The following is a 19,355-nucleotide window of genomic DNA, read 5'->3' on the forward strand; positions in this document are numbered from 1 at the left end:
GTGGCAAACACGTGAGCGGCGCAGGGCGGCTGGGCACGCCTCCGCCGGCGAGGGGGCGGGAGGCTGGCCGCATGTCCTCCCACGCGGGGCGCCGCCAGCTGGGGCGCGCGTGCCCGTCGGCATGGCCTGTCCTGGGCCCCGACCCTAGCGGTGTCCCAGCGTACAAAACGAGAGCCAGCCTCCACCCGCTCCCGCAGGAGAATCGTGCCTCCTGCCGCGTCTGCCAGAAACTTCTCCAAACCTTGTCCCCAAACCGTACCCCAGCCGCTTGCGGCTCAAGGTCCCCCGTACAAAATGGCGACGGGGCCCGGGAAGAAACCATAGAGACGCCCGCCCTCCGCGGAGAGAGCGCCGGCCTCTTCGGGACGTCCGCGCCCCCTGAGAGGCTGGAGGGGCTCGCGTTCCGGCGGAGGCGGGAACAGGGTGCTCCTCTACGGGCCCCTCTAGGAGAACAGCAAGCAGTCTCCATGGTGCCGGGTCCTCCGAGCCGGTCACGTGGCTGGCGGAAGCCGCCCGGGAGGCGGGGGGAGGAGAAAGGGGCGGGAGGCCGAGGGGATTGATTGCTCCAGACCCGGCGACGACTGGGTTGTCATGGAGCCGCGGGCCCGGCCTGGCGCATGCGCCACCTGACCCGCAGGCTGCACTTGGAGTGGCGACCGCGACCCCGGCCCGAGGTGAGAGAGGAAGGACTGGGCGCACGGGGAGCGGGTTTGGGCGAGGAGCGTGGGAAAGGAGGTGGGAGTAGGGGAAAGAAGAAGGGTCGCGAGGTAGGCAAGAGGGAGAATCAGGACTTTGGGGGGGACAGAGGGCCAAATGGTGGGAGCAGAGGGTGTGCGTCCCTCCCCCAGTTAATTGGTGGGTTTAGTTTTGAGGGGCGGGACTTGGTGGGACAGGGAATCCAGAGTGAGGAGGGGGCTGGGTAACCGAGAGGGGGCTGGTGTGGGGTGCCAGTGGGGTGAGACCTTAGGGCAGGTGGGCCCTGGTCTAGCCCTGGAGGTAACAGCCTGTGGGCTTCGGGGCAGGGGCGAGCTGGAGGCCTCCGGCCAGGCTGTGAACTGAGGGGCAGGTGAGTGCGTGCGGGAGCTGGTAACCTGGTGAGGGTCCTGGGACTCCAGTCTGGGGTTGGAGGTAGCGCCCCGTTCTGGGTCCGAGGCACAGGTGTGCTGTCTTTTCCAGAGACGTGTTGTCACTCACTTGGCTGGTGATTTCTCCTGGGTGGCCAGGTGGCCAGGCATGGTGCCAGGGGTTGGGGAGATGGGAAAGAAGTGCCAAGGAGTTACTGGGTGAGTTGGGGGGGAAGCTCTGATCCAGGCCGAAATCAGGCTCCCTGTTATTGCCCAAGTCCTGGCAGGTTGCATGGCCTGGGCGTTTGCCCTGGGAGGCTGGTGGTATGCCAGTCACAGCACAGGCCTAGGGTCTGCCCAGTTCTGCCCTGCTGAGCTGGCAGGCTCGGGCGCCTGGAGGGTACGCCTGCTGTCTGGCACAGATGCGCGTGGGCTGGCGCGAATGGGGTGTGGGTACTGTTGCTGTGAACCCTTCTGGAAACGGGGAGCTTGAGGGAAGTTCTCTAATCATCTGCTCTTGGGAAGAGGAGAATGGAGTGAGCCACACCAGGTGCCAAACAGGACATTGTATGGGGTTGGGGTTTGGGATCTTTGACATGAGTTTTTGCAGCCAAGTTGAAGAATAAAAATGGATGTGAAGGGAAAGATGAATGTTAGAGATTTAGGTATAACCGGGAGGTAAAGGGGTTGTTCCCTGTAAAAATACACAGGCGTTTCTTCAGAATGGTATCTCTAAATATGCAGGCCAAGAGAAAACGACTTCTGTAATGCATTCATAATTCAAACTGGGATTACTCATGGTTTTCTGGGCTGTCAGGTCTTAATTTTTTATGGCCTTGTTACTTGGTTGTGTTCAAGTCTCTGCTTGGGCTTTCTCTTCACAACTCTGTCCATGCATGGGTGTTAGACACGTGACACATTTTAAAGGAAACTTGAGCTCTCGGGAAGGTTGCCAAGTATCTATAAAAGGAATGATCTGAGAGCAACATTTCAGATCCTTTCCTTGTAAACCCGGGGTGTCCTTTTTTTATTCATTAGCCTAAATCATCATAGAGATGGTTTTTGGATTAGGCCAACCTTTAATTTGGTTGATGGATTTATCCCTGAGTTTTCTTTATCTTAGAATAAGGGGTAGATGAGAGATCTTCCTGCAGGAGACCAGAGCTGGGAGTTAAGTCTTGAGGTAACCGCGGTGTTTGGAAATGCCGACTCTTGACCTTCAAGCTGTTCAGGTATTTCAGTGACAGCTAAGCTGCTAGGGCTGTCAGCAAGCTCAGCAGGAGAGGGGATTTGTAGGCATTTATTATTCTGTTGAGTATCTCACACATATTGTTGGGAGCTGAGGTTGCAAAGATAAAAAACAAAACAAAAACTGTTGAGGTTGAAGAGACAGATAATTAGAGTCTAATGTTAGAAGTGCAAAAATAGAAGCAGGAGCCAAGTGCTGCGGAGCACTTGTTAGAACTTTATCTTATGCCTGTTTATATAAGCCTCTGTGTTTATGTTCACTTTCCATGATAAGTTTTAGTACGTACTGTTCTCTCTGGGAACCTTTGGACACTGTGTTACCTATTACTTATTAAGAGGCCCAGTCAGGATCGATTCTGACAGCTTGGGAAGCTTAAGTGGGAGTCCTTTCAGTGCGGTCAGGCTCATGAGCATCTGAGATGTTTGTAGGTGGTGGTAGTAGTTTCCAGTCTGTGCCAGGAAGCAGAGATGGCACAGTGGGTAAGAGCATGGTAACCCATTTTCTTTTTTTTTTTCTTCCCCTTTTTTATAGCAAAGGTGGAAATTTATTAAAGAACAAGTACAGATTCCCACGTGGGGAAGGAGAAAGAATCTCACAGCACAGACTCCCACGTGGGGAGGGGGAAAGAGTCCCCGTAACCCATTTTCAACCCCTAGCCAGCTTATGAGTAAAATAATGCCGAGGAAGAAGAGAATCTTGAGGTTTTCAGGCTTTGCCATTTGTGTGGCCCTGGGTCTGAGAGCCGCCGTAGTCAGCGCCGTCCGCCTGCTTCTCTCCTGTGGGGAGAGCCTCCTCGGTGCTGTGCAGAGGGGGCCTGTTTAATTGATGACCTCAGTACCACTTCTGGGAAGGAAGCGCCTCTCCTCTCAGAGCAGAGAGGTCGAAGTTGGATGTAGACCTTCATTCTGCGTCTTTTTTGAACGTCCCTGGGCACTCAGGCTTCCTGCTGCATAAGGAGAACTTAGGACAGAGGCTTCCCACTTTTAGTCACTGTCACATCCAGCGTAGTTAATTTACTATTCTACAGTGCTTTTTACCTCCAACGGCCGCCAGTTCCCCAGGATCTAAAATTTTGGCATCTGTTCTCCTTTTAACCAATTTGTCAATGTTTCAGTTTTTTTTTTTTTATTTCACACTCAGTGTTGTCCTGCATATTCTTGACTGGCCAGAATAAATTCCTGTGTATCTTTTTGGAGCTCCATTGAATACATTTTAATAACAACAGCAAGACCTTTCTCCTCCTGTCACAAGGATTGTAAAAGGCTAAATTGGGATGCCTTATCTAAAATACCCGTAAAATAATACGTATTTTGTAAGATAATTTGAAACTTTGTCAAGTTCTTACTCAGTTGCAACTCACATGAGCTGCTTTCCTAATCTAAATCAACAGTAGGGCCAGACTTGAATGATACATCTGATTGTTCATCCATAAGCGACATCTACTTCCATTTTGAAGAAACCTCCTATTCACGTTCCATGCACATTTCTTGATTTTCATACAAAGGGATTCTGATTTAATTAGAGATACACTTATACAGTTTAGTCTATTTTTTTTTAGGCTGCACTGTCGAACTTTCTGGCCATCCAATAGAGAGATGTTGCTTTTGCATAGTGCTGTAAAAGATGTGACAGTGCCATTGTTTATCTTCTGTGCACCGAGGACTAAACCTGTGACCTGTGCAGGAGTGCTTAGTTTGACATGGGGAGACCAGTTCCTTTAAATGAACTCAGTAAGGTACAAAGTAATCTTTACTTGGAATTGTGTTGAAGATTCAGTCTCATTCAGATCTGTGTGTGTTCCCTTTTGCCCACTTACACTGTATGCAAACGTATGAACAAGAGGGCTGCTCAGGGACACTTGTAAAGCATCCTTGTCTTCTATTTAATTTTACTTTATTTTGAATCCCTCCTCTGCTTCCGGAGTAGTTGATGTTCTCCACGAGATCCTGATGGGCAGAAATGTTCAGTCTTGGCCTTTCAGGGTGTCCCAGATGCAGTGCTGTTTGGCGGGGGGCTCGTGTTTCTCTGCTCTCAGGACAAGTGGATGGAGCTGCGAGTGGACTGTGAATTACAGTGCTGCCAGGCTTTGTTTACACCTACTGTTTTAGTCAACGTGGGCTGCTATAACAAATATCTCAGCCTGGGTGGCTTGCAGACAACAGGAATTTATTGCTAGTGATTCTAGAGGCTGGAAGTCTGAGATCAGGGTGCTTGCATGGTGGAAGGGACTAAGGTGTCTGGAGCCTCTTTTATGAGGCACTAATCCTACTTATGAGGGCTCCACCCTCATGATTTAAGCACCTTCCAAAGTGTCCGCCTCCTAATACCATCATTTTGGGGGGTTAGGATTTCAACATATGGATTTGAGGGGAACACAAACATTGAGATCAGCACTTAGGCAGTTTTATTATTGTCATTTTCCTTGTTGGCCTCCTGTTGTCTTGAGCCCTGTGATGGCCCTTGTGTTCTTATCTCGCTGCCATTCCTCTTTGCCTCAAATGGCCTTGTTAGAATATCTGGAATGCTTTCCGCTTCTCCCAGCCCTTGGAAGGGCTCATTCATCTAATTCTTGGCACTGTTGGCTTAGTTATGGACCTGCAGTGGACTGTCTATCACTGGGGCAAATCTAGGCTTCTTCCTGGGTTCTCAGCATGCACATGTGACAGCTTACCAAGCGTCTCCACTTGGATGACCCACAGTCGCTTCTCTCTCATGGCCTAAACTGAACCTGCCTAGCCACCCCACCATATCTCTTCTGGGCTCTTCTGGGCTCCACCATCTATCCCCCAACATACAATCACCAAGCCCCATCAAGTCAGCCTTCTAAATAAATGTCTCCAGTCTGTTCACTTCTCTCCTGTCCACTGCCACCACCTTAAGTCACTGGGACCACATAGTAGTATATAGATGGTCTCAATGCCGCTCTGGCCTCTCCCTAAATTTAGTTTCCAGCATCCAAATGCTTTTAAAATGCAGATCTGATCTTGTCACTTTTCTGGTTAAAATCCCTCTGTGCCTTCTCTTTGCTCTTAATACCCAAAGTCTTTACAACATTGCTTACAAGGCACTGCCTGTCTGGCCCACACCAACCCTTCTCCTGTCACATGGCCTTCTACCCCCTGCACTGTGCGCTGGCCTCCCCGGCCTTCCAGCTCTGTGAATGTGTCAGGCTCCTTTCTCCCTTAGGGCTTTCAGACTTCCACACCCACCCGCTCTCCCTTCCCCAGCTAACTTCCCAACTTCTGTCTCTCCCTCCAGATCCCAGCTACATGTCACTTCCTTGGGAAAGCCTTCCCTTCCCTGTCCCCCCAGACTCTTAGCCCCTCCCCTTTATAGCTGTTACCAACATAGTAATTCATTGTGTGCTTACTTGATTAATGTCTATCTCCCTCTAGAATGTAAGCTCCAGGAAGGTAGACCATGTCTGTCTCATTCACCCTGTATCCCCAGTCCTAGCATGATTCCTGGTTTATAATGGGCACTTGATAAAGATTTTTAAAGGACTGAATGTAACTTATCTGAACCTCAACCTCCTCCTCTGTAAAATGGGATAGCAAGAGAGGAGGACGTGAGAGTCGAGTGAGATAAAATTAACAGCAATAATGTTGTGGGCTTTTATAGAAGCAAAGCACTATTCCATATGATCTTATTTGTGCATAAAAGTGCTTTTTAAGCCAAAAAGTAGCATGCATATAAATGGAGTTGTTTTTACTCTGTTCAGTAAAACATCCAAAGAAGTGGAAGGTTAATTTGAGAAGCACCCTATGGGAGGTGGCAGTAAGTCGGGAGTGGCAGATGTAACCGGGGAAAGCGAGCCCTGTCCCAGATGGGCATTCCCCCTGCTCTCCTCCCTCAGGGAGCAGGGTGAGTTGCCCAGTCCAGAAACCTAATCAAATGTGCCTTTGTTAGCCGTTTCAAAGCCTCCACTGACGGTGGTGTGTGTGCCTTGAATTTGTAATAGATGTAGAGGGCAGGGAGAGGACAGGGGACCTCTTTGGGGTGGAAACCCTTCTACTGCTCAGTAAACTGGACTCCTTTTCGGTTGAGACCTCTGAGAAAATGCAGAGGGAGTGGGTGAGGCCAGTGTTCTTTGCCCTTTCTTTACTCACCATTTCAGTCACCTGTTTCAGCTGTCTAGGCAGTGACTTCTTATGTAATTGTTGTTTTTCACAGGGCACCCAGATGAAAAGAGTCCAGGTGAACTCACTTCCAGCCCAGTAAAACATGGAGAGGAAAAACCCGTCCAGAGAGAGCCCCAGAAGACTCTCGGCCAAACTAGGCAAAGGCACAGAGATGAAAAAAGTGGCTCGGCAACTCGGCATGGCAGCGGCCGAGTCAGACAAGGACTCTGGATTTTCAGGTTACAATACCTTGTTCTTTCTACATTGTAATGAATGATTGGCCTGAAAGAGGTCCTCCCTCAAACTCCTCTGTGTGATAGGGATGGGACACTTTCACGTACAGAATAAATATCTGATCTCTTAAAATGGCAATTCTGGTGCCATAGGGCAGGGACCCCATCAGAGTCACCACGGGGTTAGTTCTGAAGGAGTGATTTAACATTTTAAAAAATATATTTTTTTATTTATTTCAGAGAGGAAGGGAGAGGGAGAGAGAGATAGAAACATCAATGATGAGAAAGAATCATTGTTCGGCTGCTTACTGCATGCCCCACACTGAGTATCGAGCCTGCAACCCAGGCATGTGCCCCAACTGGGAATCGAACCGGGACCTCCTGGTTCATAGGTCGATGCTTAACCATTAAGCCACACTGGCCAGGGGATTTGACATCTTTTTTCAACTCAATTTTAAATCTTACAACTGTTGCAAGTGGTTACTGGAAAAATATTTAAGTCCTCATAATTCGGGTTTTTTCGCTCCTTTTCCATAGGAATAGTTACATTGCAGGAAAAAATACTGCATGTTGTCACCATGTAACAAATTAAAAGAGTATATAATTTGTTAAAATAACTTTTTTGCTAAGAAAGTAATTTTGCTTTGTTTAAAAATCTTTCCCCTCTACAACCCATCCTCCCCATATCTGTGCATTTCGCATTTGGACTGTGAGCCTTCGGGCCCAATTCCAAAGTTGAGTATCTATTTGAGAAGAGAAAGAGATCAGTTTTCCTTACGAGTTTGTCCAAACCTTACCTGAAAGGGCTAGCTGCATGCCCAGTGAACCTTTCAGTTTTGTGCTGAGGACCTTTATTTCCGGGTCTGAGAGTAGCGGCTTGACATTATACCATGGCTCCAGTGTCAACATTTTGGCCCAGGGGATGCAGAAAGGTGATGCTAGGAGATTCTGGCTGGGTTAGCACCCTGGGATGGAGCCTTCTCCTAGATTCTAGGACCTAGAAGAAGACTTATGTTATCCAGCCTCAGAGAGACTAATCAGTCCATGCTACCGATTCATTAACTTACACTGAGAAATACAGCTGTTAGGAATGCTAGATATGCCTCATCCTCAGATTGGTATATTATATTTCCTCTCAGTCGGGAGGCTGTGTGAGAAGCCAAATTATAAATAGACTGTTGCTCAGAGAAGAACCGAGCACCTACTGACGGAGGGATTGGAATAAGGACAGTCGGGAAGCGAGGGCCAACGTGTAGCCCTTTGGTTTTTCTTCTCTGTCGCTTAGCGTTGTTTCCTAAGCTTGCCTCATCATAAGGCTCATCTGAGGCATTTGTTAAAAATACTGCTCGCCAGACCCCGCTCCTGGACATTGTGATGTTGAGGGTCTTGGGGGAGGGCCTGGAATGTGGGGGTTATTTTTTGTGTCTGGTGATTGTGTAATCAGACAGGTTTGGGAAACACTGCAGGCTTTACTGTCTCTCGTTTTTTAAGGTCAAGTTTGTTTTCATCCGTTTATCACAAAGGTGATACATGCTCATTGTAGAAGCTTAGAAATGTAGAAACTTGGAAAGAAAAATATAAGCATTATCTATCATCCCACCACCTATTTTTTCTCAATACTGTTGACATTTTGGTACCTCTCTTTCCAACAACTTCAGGCAGTTGTTACGTAGTATGTCCCAAAGTCTGGATGGTGTTTCTGATAGTTTCCTTATTCTGTAGAAGTGCTTTAGTAACCCTTTGCACTCGCTTGCTTTTTTCGATTCCTTTATTCTACTGCTAACCGTGTCTAGTCACACTCGACATCCTAGTGCAAAGGGTTAAGAAGTGTTGTGCTAGTCGGACATAGGCAGTGTTAAAACTAATCGAACTGGTTGTGCTCCAGAAAGTGACCCCAGTTGGTATTCTGTGGAAAGATTTCTGCCTGGGTACCAGATCAATCAATTCAGTAGATGGAGGGGAAGACTCCCACATCTGTAATTTCTAAAAGGCGTCACTGTAGATTCTGACTTAACTGCAAGTGTTGACAGTTGTACTCATTTAAATTAAAGTTACATTCCGGGCCTGCCCCATCTAGTTGACTCTGTGATTCTTGATGAGCATTTAGGGTATCCCCAGACTCCTCCTAGCAGGGTTACAGCAGTCTCTGGGTATGCTCCAGTGGATAGCTAAATAAGTCCTTTTTGATGGATTTCACGGAGGACGTTCTTATTTTCTTTGCCTTGGAGAGTATCTATCACCCAATATGCAGGGTCCCAGTAGACACAGCAACAAAGGAGATGTCTAACCGGGTAGAGGGAACAACAATGACAGACACATTTTAAACCTCAGCTTTGATTAACTTATCCAGAATTTACAATTAGAAAACTTAGGAAGAAACTCTTAATTTCAGCATGGATGTAAGTTTTGAGGTTTTTGTATTTATTATTATTTTTTACAATATACGTATATTTATTTCCGAGAGATAGAAACATGTGAAAGTAATGAAATGAACTAACTTTGAAGCCTGCCACCCAGTTCTGTAGACTGGTGATGATTACTTTCACAGGAACCTGAATTGATGCAGGCTTTTGTCTGTAAGAATTAGAAAGGAGTCCTCGGGCAGTCATTCCCAATCTTTGGGGGCAGAGGTGATAATTATGGATGCCTTTGAGAGTCCAATGGAAGTTAAAGACCCTCTCCTCAAAAAAATTCACAAAAACCCATCTCACAAATGTTCCATTTAGTTTCAAGGAGTCCCGCCACTCCCCAGGAGGCCTGGTTACCAGCCTCCAGCCGAGAGCCTGGGTGAACTGTCCGTTTTCCTGCCCACCAGATGGGAGTTCGGAATGTCTGAGCTCGGCGGAGCAAATGGAGTCCGAGGACATGCTGAGCGCCTTAGGCTGGAGCCGGGAAGACCGGCCAAGACTGAACTCCAAGGCTGCGAGCAGTGCCTTCCCCACTCTGTCCCCCATGGTCGTCATGAAGAACGTGCTGGTCAAACAGGTGAGGGGGTGCAAGTTCAAGTGCCTGGGCTTCCTGTGCGCAGAGGCTCCCCTCCGCCCGGGATGGATTTAGGAGCAGAGCACTAGAGCCACGCCGCCGAGTACTCTGTCCTGGGGAAAGGATGTTTCCTTTCAACTCTGACAGTGTTTTAAAAAGGACTCCAGGACAGCAAGACTATTTTATTTCTGGATCCCTAGTTTATCCAGAGGAACACCGGAATTCTTTAGTCATGTATAAAAGAACCAAGCAGAAATGTCATAACTTTCATAGTGCAGTTAACAGATGACAGAATTCGGGGTATAAACAAAAGAATCTCTTTTTAACTTGAAATGCCCTGGGAATTTAGAAATGTAGGATGCATTTATTTGTTTGAGAAGTGGAGGCAATTTCCATGTTTCTCCTGTCACATTCTGAGCCTTTTCTTAGTAATCAGCCAAGGACATGCCGTTAGTGGAAAAGCAGCTCTTTGGTTAAGGTATGGCTGCCCCAGCAGAGTCTGCACGGCATTGCTGTGGAGCTGAAAAACACCCTGTTGGGGGCTTGATTACATAACTATGCATAATATGTGATTATTGTCCCGATATGCAAGAAAAGATTTAGATGAAAATCTAAGCCCCCATGTTTGGAACAGAGAACTTAATCAGATGAACTGGGTTTAAGAACACTTAACCTTACCCTGCTTTGCTCTAAAATATATCAGCTCTCCCATGGGGCCATTGATGAGGCTGCTGGAAGCTAGGACATTTGAAACTGGCTTTATGCTGCTGACCTTCCAGCTCAGGTAGAAGAACATACATGGCTGTAGCCTGCCATGAAACCTTACGTCTTAACTATTACCTAGTTATTTCCGAGGAACACAAACGGATTTTCAACAAGGCAACCTGGTGAGTTTGGACAAAGAATTTGAAAATTTTTGCTTGACAAATCACCTCAGCAGGTAAAACAGCTCTGCTTATTGAAACGAAGAGAGAGAATAAAGACACGTAATGGAACCCAGATGAGCTTGTCCAGACCCCATCCGTTTGTGATGCTTCTCAGGGCTTCCTTTCTCCTGGCTCTTTCTCTCCCCGCCTTCCTCTCTGGCTCCCTTGTTTGTCAGTCCTTCCTGTGTGTCTGTGTTTATATGCCTTCTTTGTTGTAGGCAGGCTGGCAGCTCCCCAGGGCGGAGAACAGCCCCAGCTGAGGAGTGGGTAGGCTTTTCCAGCAGAGCTGCATTCTCCAGGACAAAGGCCTGCCGGGGAGGCTGCTGGTTCCATCAGCAGATGGGAGGCTTGGGGCAGGCGGACCTGATGGAGTCGTCTAGGAGTTTTGTCTTGTTTTTTCACACGTTAGATTTCAGCACATTCCAAGATTAAAACAGTGATATGTTTTTAAAAATATGTGTATTTTGTGTAATGTCTTGGTTTTATTTTATTTTATTATATATATACTAGAGCAGGGGTCACCAACCCATGGTCTGTGAGGTCCGAAAGGTTGGCGACTGCTGTATTAAAGGCCCAGTGCACGGATTTGTGCACCGGTGGGGTCCCTCAGCCTGGCCTGCATCTTCTTGCAATCCAGGGCTTCTCAGGGGATGTCAGAGAGCCGGTTTTGGCCCGATCCCCACAGGCCAGGCCGAAGGACCCCACCAGTGCACGAATCTGTGCACTGGGCCTCTAGTAGGCATATAAGATCTTTGATTAATCTCTTCCCGCCCTCCCTTCCCCCCTCCTTCCCTCTGAGATTCATCAGTCTGTTCCATGTTTCCATGCCTGTGGTTTTCACTCCTGCGTTGAGCATCTGCCCTCTAGTGGTCAGTGCGTGTCATAGCTACCGGCTGGTTGGCTGGTTGCTTAGGCTTTTATATATATAGATATTTTTTATTATTTCAGAGAGAGGGAAGGAGCGGGCGATAGGGATAAAAACATCAATGATGAGAGAGAATCATTGATCAGCTGCCTCCTGCACATCCCCCAATGGGGATTAAGCCCACCGCCCAGGCATGTACCCTGACTGGGAATCGAACTGTGACCTTCTGGTTCATGGGTCAACACTCAACCACTGAGCCACACCGGTTGGGCTAATGTCTTGGTTTTAGATACTTTCTTTTGGAGGTCTGATTCCAGTTCTGCCACTCAACTGTGTGATCTTGCACACAATTACTTAACCACCTGGGCTTCAGTTTCCTCATCTTCAATGTGAAGGCTTCGTGGAAAATGACCCTGAGATTGTAGCCAAGTCTAAAGTCTTGTCCCATATTCCCTCAGATGATTTCAGCGTAAATATTGTAAAATCTAATAATTAGAACCAATAGCTAAGTATCTACTACAGCAATGGGCATAGCAGCATTAGGAAGAATCCAGTGAAATCAGCTTAGGAAAGTAGTGAATTAGAAATTTTCTGGATCCGTTTGCCTCGTAGCAGATCCACCCTTAGTTCACCAGTCCAGTGATGGGCAACCTTTTGAGCTTGGTTTGTCAAACTTCGCCAAAAAACCGACCATAACTCGGGTAGTGTGTCACTTTGAGGAAAAAACTAACTCCAAGACTCTAGTCGCAAATGTTTCATCCTCAGGAGCAGCAAATGTTTCATCCTCGGCATGCGGCCGCGTGTCATCAGAAATGGCTATGCGTGTCAGTGCTGACACGTGTGTCATAGGTTCGCCATCACTGGTTAGGGGAATAGCCTGATGTTTTGCTTCTGACTGAGCTGGACTAGGCTAATGTCTGCTTCGAAAGATCCCTGCTTTTGGATCTGCTCTGACAGGGACGAGTGGTGCTAGGCCTAGCATTGCTTGCTTACGTACATCCAGCGTGTATCTGAAAACCACGAGGGCTTCAGAATGAACTCTCCAGGTGATCCCAGCTTTTGCACAGGAGATGAACTATCGCTGGCCTGAAGTTCTAGCCACACATCGAGGAAGCTCAACGGTGTGCAAAATGGTGGGCACGTGTGGGAGATAGCTCTCTTCAGCAGTGACCAGCCCACCAACTCATATCTTTGGGACCAGGTTGGAACTGGACTGGCTTTTAAATATTGGAAAAAGATAGCCATGCCCTTCTTTACTAGCTTTCCATCTGAATCAGTACTTAATTAAAAATGAAAATGCATAACTGAGGAGTAATATAACAAAAAGGCAGTGTAGCGGAATGGTTAGGGTGGGTTTTAGAGCCAGCTCTGTCACTTAGTATCTTGTTGACTTAAAGCAAGTTATTTCAACTTTCTACACCTCAGTTTTCTATCTGTGAGGGGAAATGATCACTACCTCACGGGGTTGTTATGGAAACAATCCATGTAAAACATCACACATAGTGCTAGCTTGTAGTAAGCACCAATACCTGATAACTGTTATTACCTTGAGTGGTTTTATGACTGTTGGGTGTCACTGCCTTAAAAAGGGGGCCCATTGGACTCCTGACAGTATGTGACTTTAATCAAAAGTTGTGTTCAGGTAAAAGCGAGTCCAGATGTAACTAAATGAAGACAGACTTTGTGTAAAGTCACATTTGTAGTCTTGAGATGAGCACATTTTAACCATGCCAAGCAATTGTATTACCCACATTTTTGTTGCCTCAGTTGTGACCTTAACTATGTCATTACTTTATCTACCTACAGTTTCTTTTCCTGAGTGGTAGCACTTGAATAAAAATAGGTATTTTCTTCAGTTTTGCCTTAGTAAAAGTGAGAAAAAAAAGAAAGGAAGGAAGAAATTATAGCCCTAGCCGGTTTGGCTCAGTGGATAGAGCGTCAGCCTGTGGACCGAAGGGTCCCAGGTTTGATTCGGGTCAAGGGCATGTTGCAGGCTCCTCCCCAGCCCAGGCCCTGGTCAGGGTGTGTGCAGGAGGCAACCAATCAATGTGTTTCTCCCACATTGATATTTCTCTCTGTCTTTCCCTCTAAAATCAATGGAAAAATATCCTCAGGTGAGGATTAAAAAAAAAAGAAAGAAAGAAATTATAATGGCAGGCCCAAATGGATTTTTAAGCCACTTCTCCAATCACACTCTTCAGAAAGGGCTACCTGATGTGAGAGAAGCTCTGTACATGAAATTGTTGTAAATCTCTGCTTTGCCCCTTAGCAGAAGCAGGTAACAAGGAGTGTGCTGTTTTCATCTGCTTTCAGGGTAGCAGCTCATCCCAGCTCCAGTCATGGACCGTCCAGCCCTCTTTGGAAGTGATCTCGGCACAGCCACAGCTCCTGTTCCTTCACCCGCCTGTGCCCTCGCCTGTCAGCCCCTGTCACGCTGGCGAGAAAAGGTCCGACTCCAGGAACTACTTGCCCATTCTGAATTCTTACACCAAAATAGCCCCACACCCAGGCAAAAGGGGCCTCTCCCTCAGCCCAAAAGAGAGAGAACGTGGAACACAGAAGAAAATCTGTACTGAGAGACCTGGGCTGAGCCTGCCCGCCAGTGAGCCCACCAAGACGGGTGCTGTGTCATCCAGTCCCCCGACTGCAGCACCCCCCAGCGCCAAGCTGGCAGAGGACTCAGCTCTGCAGGGTGTGCCCTCCCTCGTGGCAGGCGGAAGTCCACAGACTCTTCAGCCGGTGTCCAGCAGCCACGTGGCTAAAGCTCCCAGCCTGACCTTTGCTTCCCCCGCCAGTCCTGTCTGCGCATCAGACAGCACTCTGCATGGGGTAGAGAGCAACTCCCCCCTGTCACCACTGTCAGCTCATTACAGCTCACCTTTGTGGGCCGCAGAGCACCTCTGCCGCAGCCCCGATCTCTTCTCAGAGCAGCTGCCCAGCAAACACAGGCGCTTTCAGAACACCCTGGTAGTCCTGCACAAGTCCGGCTTGCTGGAGATCACTTTGAAAACCAAGGAGCTGATTCGTCAGAACCAGGCAACGCAGGTGGAGCTAGACCAGCTAAAGGAGCAGACCCAGCTGTTTATAGAGGCCGCCAAGAGCAGGGCTCCTCAGGCTTGGGCCAGGCTGCAGGCATCGCTAACACTGGGGGCTAGTCATGCTGGCGGTGACCTAGAAGCATTCTCTGATCACCCAGACATATAGCACAGAAGGCAGACTTTCCTGTTACTTGAGTCGTTCTTTTTAACTCTCTTGCTGTTATCTTACTCCTGTTTCCCAAAGCTTGTGCAAGGTCTTTTCCTCCTACTCTTAAACTGTTCAACAGTTCACTTATGAAGCCTCATGCCAACCCCTGGCTGCTGTCTTAACCTGTGGTCTGTGCAGTTTACATATGTCTCTGTTCCACTGAAGACCTCTGATTCGGGGTGTCGTTGAGTCCCTTTTCCTTAGCCTGCAGGTGCTTAGGTGGGTCACAGGGCAAAGCAGAAGAGAGGAGTGTGTGGAGTCTAGCTGTCACCTCCCACCGTTCCAGTCACTAACCCTGTTCACCTCCCACTGTCCCACTCACTAACTGTGATCAGAGATGCAGTGACAAGGATGAGTGTACTGAATGACACCTGTCAAGCCAGGAAGTAGGTGACAAGGATCCCTTCACAGATCTTCCCTTGAATATCTTAGAGAAAAGTAAGAGGAGGTGTGGTTGCATTCCTTAAGGCATCATGCCATTTGGCCAAAACCTAAAATGCTTTAGGCACTGGCTGGGCCTAGGGTGCAAACACTTAATGACTTAAAGCTTTGTTTTCTTAAACTTGAAAGTCAAGGGGAAAGGGTGGTACCATTTAACTCTGACACTTCCATCACAAACCAGGTTTCTCTTCACTGAAACTGGTAGGCAAAATATCTTCAGCTTTTTAAAGTATGGAACGGATGCAGTACCATCTGGAGTTACAGTCGATGAATTGCTTTTCTGAGTTAGCGTCTGAAGAAACACATGGTCAGTATCTCTTGGTTAGGAGCTGGAAGATTCCAGTAATTTGTGCTTTTTTTCTTTCTACTTTTGAAACAATGCAACCTGTTTTATGTGTGAAAATCTTAAAGATAGCTTCATGGTGCCTGAGAGTGAGTGAGTGGTGTAAATTAACCCTCTGCTGCCACTTTTTCTTCTTTTGTTTTCCTAAAAGAGGAAAGATGTGATTATTAAGCTCGATAGACTTGGGATGAAAATCATCCCGAGGTTATGAAATACAAGCCCACAAAGTTGGAAAACATTCTTATCAGTTTCGCCTCCAAAGTTTTCGTGTGATGCACGGTGACGTGGAGCGAGCGGGAGCAGCGTCTTCTGTGTTTCTGCCATGCGTTGGGTGTCGGCTGCAAACCCAGAGGTGTGGTGCGTATGTGAGGTTCACCTGGGAATGGAGGCTGTGATGAGAATTTGCAGACACACATGCTTTCAGCTTCGTCGTCAAGGTAAACTGGATTCTAACGGTAAAGCTTCAAACTTGTTCTCCTCTCATTTAAAAATTTTATCCTCTTGAAAACCTAATAACAACTTCTGGATGACCAGCTTTTACACAGGAAAATGTTCTTGAAGTTTTACCAAGGCCAGAAAGAAGCTAAAGCTAATATCTGCTAGGTAGTGGTAACTCTAACATAGTTTAAAAAATTACAAGGCTTTGGATCGCCTCCACTTTATTCTCGAACATGCGTGAGTTAGGGAAGGCCAATTTACTAGTAGAAATAAATAACTTGGTAAAATCTCTAGACTCCTGATTAACGCAGAATTATTACCTGCCATTTGCTTTCTGAAAGAGTGTCAGAGATCAGAGCCAGTGTGTCTTTAAGCAGACGCAACTCCTTTGAGTATTTTGTCTGGGCCTCCCTCCTCTGCCTCCCCAAGTCTGCGGTACCACAGCAGTTCTGCTCTGTGCACCATGCCAGGAAGCTTCCTTTTTGGCAGAATGCATTTGGCAGCAGAGCTACAGAGACAGGTGCGTTCGGAACAGCCTGGCACTAGCCATGAGTCTTACTGAGTGTCAAAATCTGAACACAATTGCTGAGAACCAAATTTATTCCATCCGAAAAACCTTCTGGAGCTCTAAGCCTCTTGGAATCTTCTTCCCATATTAAGGTTTGCATTTCCCTTCTGTCACAGTAAAAGATGATGAAAGCCATCGTTGATCCTCACAGCTCTTGTCTGGCCTTATGACTTAGTGCTGGAAGTCTCTAAGCTCTTAGCATGGGTGCTTGTTGTCTAGTGGAGCTTGGGGTAGGCGAAGCCACGTAGAGAAGCTGGGTCTTGGAAGGAGAGCCCATTGAAGCTAGCAGACATTGGGGCCAGGAGCCAGATCAGCAAATGGAGGAACCTTGGAGTTGACCAGAAAGACCTCGATGGTTGCACAAGGCTGTAAGTAGCAGTGGTCTTAGCGATGAATGATTTGATCTGGTATGATGTCCCGTGGCAGAGCTACTGTTTTCTGAATGTGAAGCCATTCTTAGTTCAAATCAGTCCTTCTGGCAGATTTTGTTGGCAATATTTAAAAAAAAAAAATCTAGAAAAAGCTGCTGATTGAATTGGTTATGGGAATGGAGTTTAATGACATTGTAATTTATTGCTCCCATTACCATTTACTGATTATAGTATTGTCTGACTTCACTGATTCCTTCAGCAGAAGGTAACGCGTGCATATATCGAAGTGTTTTTCCAGTTATGAGTTCTTTAGGGTAGAGATTTCTTTACCAAATGTGAATTCTTTTGAAGAAAGAAGTATGAAGTTTTGTAGAAATTGACTGTGAAATGTCAGAGAAAAATAAAAGACATACTTGAAAATTATTTGGCCTTTTTGCTTTATAACTGCTTAAAAATACCAAGTGAAACCTAGATTAAATATTTGAATGGATTTAAGTTTCAAACATATGTACTCATCATTTGGGCAGTTTGGGATTAGATACTGAACTTGTAGAAATTCATTGTTCAGACTTTGACCAGTGTGAATTTTAAGGAGATGCAAGCAATCTTAAGGCAAATGAATGGCCCAGTGTTCCCTAGATTCTTGGAGGTTTATATTGGGTGGGTTGGGAGGAGAGGAGAATAGAATCCAATTATTTCTTCCATCTGATCTGACACTTTCACATAGAGAATTTTTAAGTGACAAAACTCAGCTGTCCACTATGGGATAAACTAAAGCCACGTTAAGTGAAGATCTTTCTACAACAGACGGGCATCTCCAAGCCTTTCTCCACGCTTTCAGAGTTGATTCCTGATGTTCTGTTCCTCCTCAGGCTTCACCTAGAGAATCTCAGAAGGGTGTGGTGCCCACCAAGGCCAGTCAGGATACCCCTCTTTTAAGACATTGGGAAAATTAAAAGCTTGTCCTCATTTAAAGGCTTACAGATATGCCATAGTCTTAATGCTTACAGCACTATTTCTCCCCAACACAATTCTCTGTCACTTGGAATCCAGATAAGGGAGAGCACCCAATGTGGACCCTGCGAGACGGAGGAGAGCACCGTTGTTGGAGTGTGTAGCCCCTGGCCCCCTCGGCATGATTCCTGCGCATGGAAACAATGTCCACCTGGACGCCTGTTTGTGAACATGTCTGTTTGGTCCACGTCTTTCATGGCAGCACTGCAGATAGCAGCCTGGTGTGCTGGGGTCAACAGAGCTGCACATGCTTGTCACGTGTTACTCATTAGCCAGGTGACTTTGGATCAGTCACTGGGCCTGCCTAGGTGTCACTCTTCTCACTGAATAATAAAGCATTGGACCCGGTTCTCTCCATAGTTCTCAGCTCTAACCATTTGTCAGACCTCTAGCTAGGTTACAGGTGAGCCATAAGATTAATAGATTAAATTTTATTTTATTTTTTTACCTACAATGTAGGTTCCTAGTGATCTGTTAGGATGGCTTTATATTACAGTGCTGTCGGACTTTTAACTTACTGCAGGTGACTGGAAGAACCTTTTTGCCAGTCTGCATTCATTGGTTTTGCCTTCCTTATGATTACCTGCTTGCAGCTAACATGGATTCACTAATTCCCATATAAAAGACTACTCCCAAACAAAGACTTATTATCCCCAAAGGAGAGTAGCTTGGGGTTAAATCAGATCATGGTCTTTCCTAGTCAGTCATCTGCAAAAGCTCTTTCCTCTCATCTGAGATGAGGGGCAGACCTGGTTTTATGTTGCAGAGTATGTCATTTAGCTTTTCTTTCCTTCCTGAGTTCTGTCCCACAGCCAGGAAGGATGCTCCGCGTGTCCTTTGTCATAGAAGGATGTCCCGTGACATCCAGGGTCATGGTGAAGTGCGAAACAATGACCCTGAAGGGCTTTTCAGCTGCTCCACAGAGCAAGGCAGCCTCCCTACCCTTCAGGGCTGTCATTTGCTTGGGACAATGAAAGACTTTTACCAAAACCTCATTTACAACTAATGGGAAGAGAGCACATCTCAACCCATCCTCTGCCTGATTTCTTGGAAGTAGTTCGTCTGTGGGTCCAACCACTTTGGCTTTTTCTTCTCAGAATTCCTCCTCTTTTCTTAGAACACGTGGCTTTCCTGTCTCTCTCTCTGATGGGTGGTTATGCAAGACATTAGAGAGCTGCTTGCAAGAACAGCCTGGATGGTTCCTGCCTGAGATTGCAGCAGCTGGAGGAGATGAGCAAGAGAGAGAGAAGCCTGTGGAGCCTGAAGTTAACGCAGCGAGTGGGTGGGAGCTGCGAGGAAAGGAGGGGAATAAAAACGGAAAGCAGGACCCTGCCCGCCCGCGCGAGGGCCCCTGCCAGGTTGCTTGATTAGCGAGCCCCAGGCCTTCAGAGCTGCTTGAGAGCCCGAGAGTAAAAATAGCCGCCTCTGATTTTCCTAAAGACTCAGGAATCCAGTGGTTCGGGGGGAGTGCTCGATAGTTCTGGCAAACGTCTC

At 47.0% G+C, this 19,355-nt stretch overlaps 1 protein-coding gene across 3 annotated transcripts; it reads left to right on the forward strand.

Moving 5' to 3' along the window:
- The first annotated feature begins 537 nt into the window (after nucleotides 1-537).
- Nucleotides 538-18,235, forward strand: CIPC (CLOCK interacting pacemaker). 3 transcript variants are annotated; one of them, XM_079768532.1, is made up of 4 exons: nucleotides 538-674; nucleotides 6,487-6,673; nucleotides 9,483-9,652; nucleotides 13,754-18,235. In XM_079768532.1, the coding sequence occupies exons 2-4, from the start codon at nucleotides 6,538-6,540 to the stop codon at nucleotides 14,642-14,644; spliced, it is 1,197 nt and encodes a 398-aa protein (XP_079624658.1). In that variant the 5' UTR covers nucleotides 538-674; nucleotides 6,487-6,537; the 3' UTR covers nucleotides 14,645-18,235. The 3 variants fall into 3 exon arrangements, with proteins under 3 accessions (XP_079624658.1, XP_079624659.1, XP_079624657.1); XM_079768533.1 differs by lacking the exon at nucleotides 538-674 and adding an exon at nucleotides 3,808-4,048; XM_079768531.1 differs by lacking the exons at nucleotides 538-674; nucleotides 6,487-6,673 and having other exon boundaries at nucleotides 6,684-9,652.
- Nucleotides 18,236-19,355: the final 1,120 nt, after the last annotated feature.

This window comes from Cnephaeus nilssonii (genome assembly GCF_951640355.1).
Source record: "Cnephaeus nilssonii genome assembly, chromosome: 4".
Taxonomy (NCBI): domain Eukaryota; kingdom Metazoa; phylum Chordata; class Mammalia; order Chiroptera; family Vespertilionidae; genus Cnephaeus; species Cnephaeus nilssonii.

What these genes read in the sequence shown, in the direction of transcription:
- CIPC (XM_079768531.1), top strand. Translation starts at nt 9,311, where the DNA reads ATGCCTTTGAGAGTCCAATGGAAGTTAAAGACCCTCTCCTCAAAAAAA. An exon ending in AGAACGTGCTGGTCAAACAG is followed by an intron (nt 9,653 to 13,753) that starts GTGAGGGGGTGC and finishes ATCTGCTTTCAG; the next exon opens with GGTAGCAGCTCATCCCAGCT.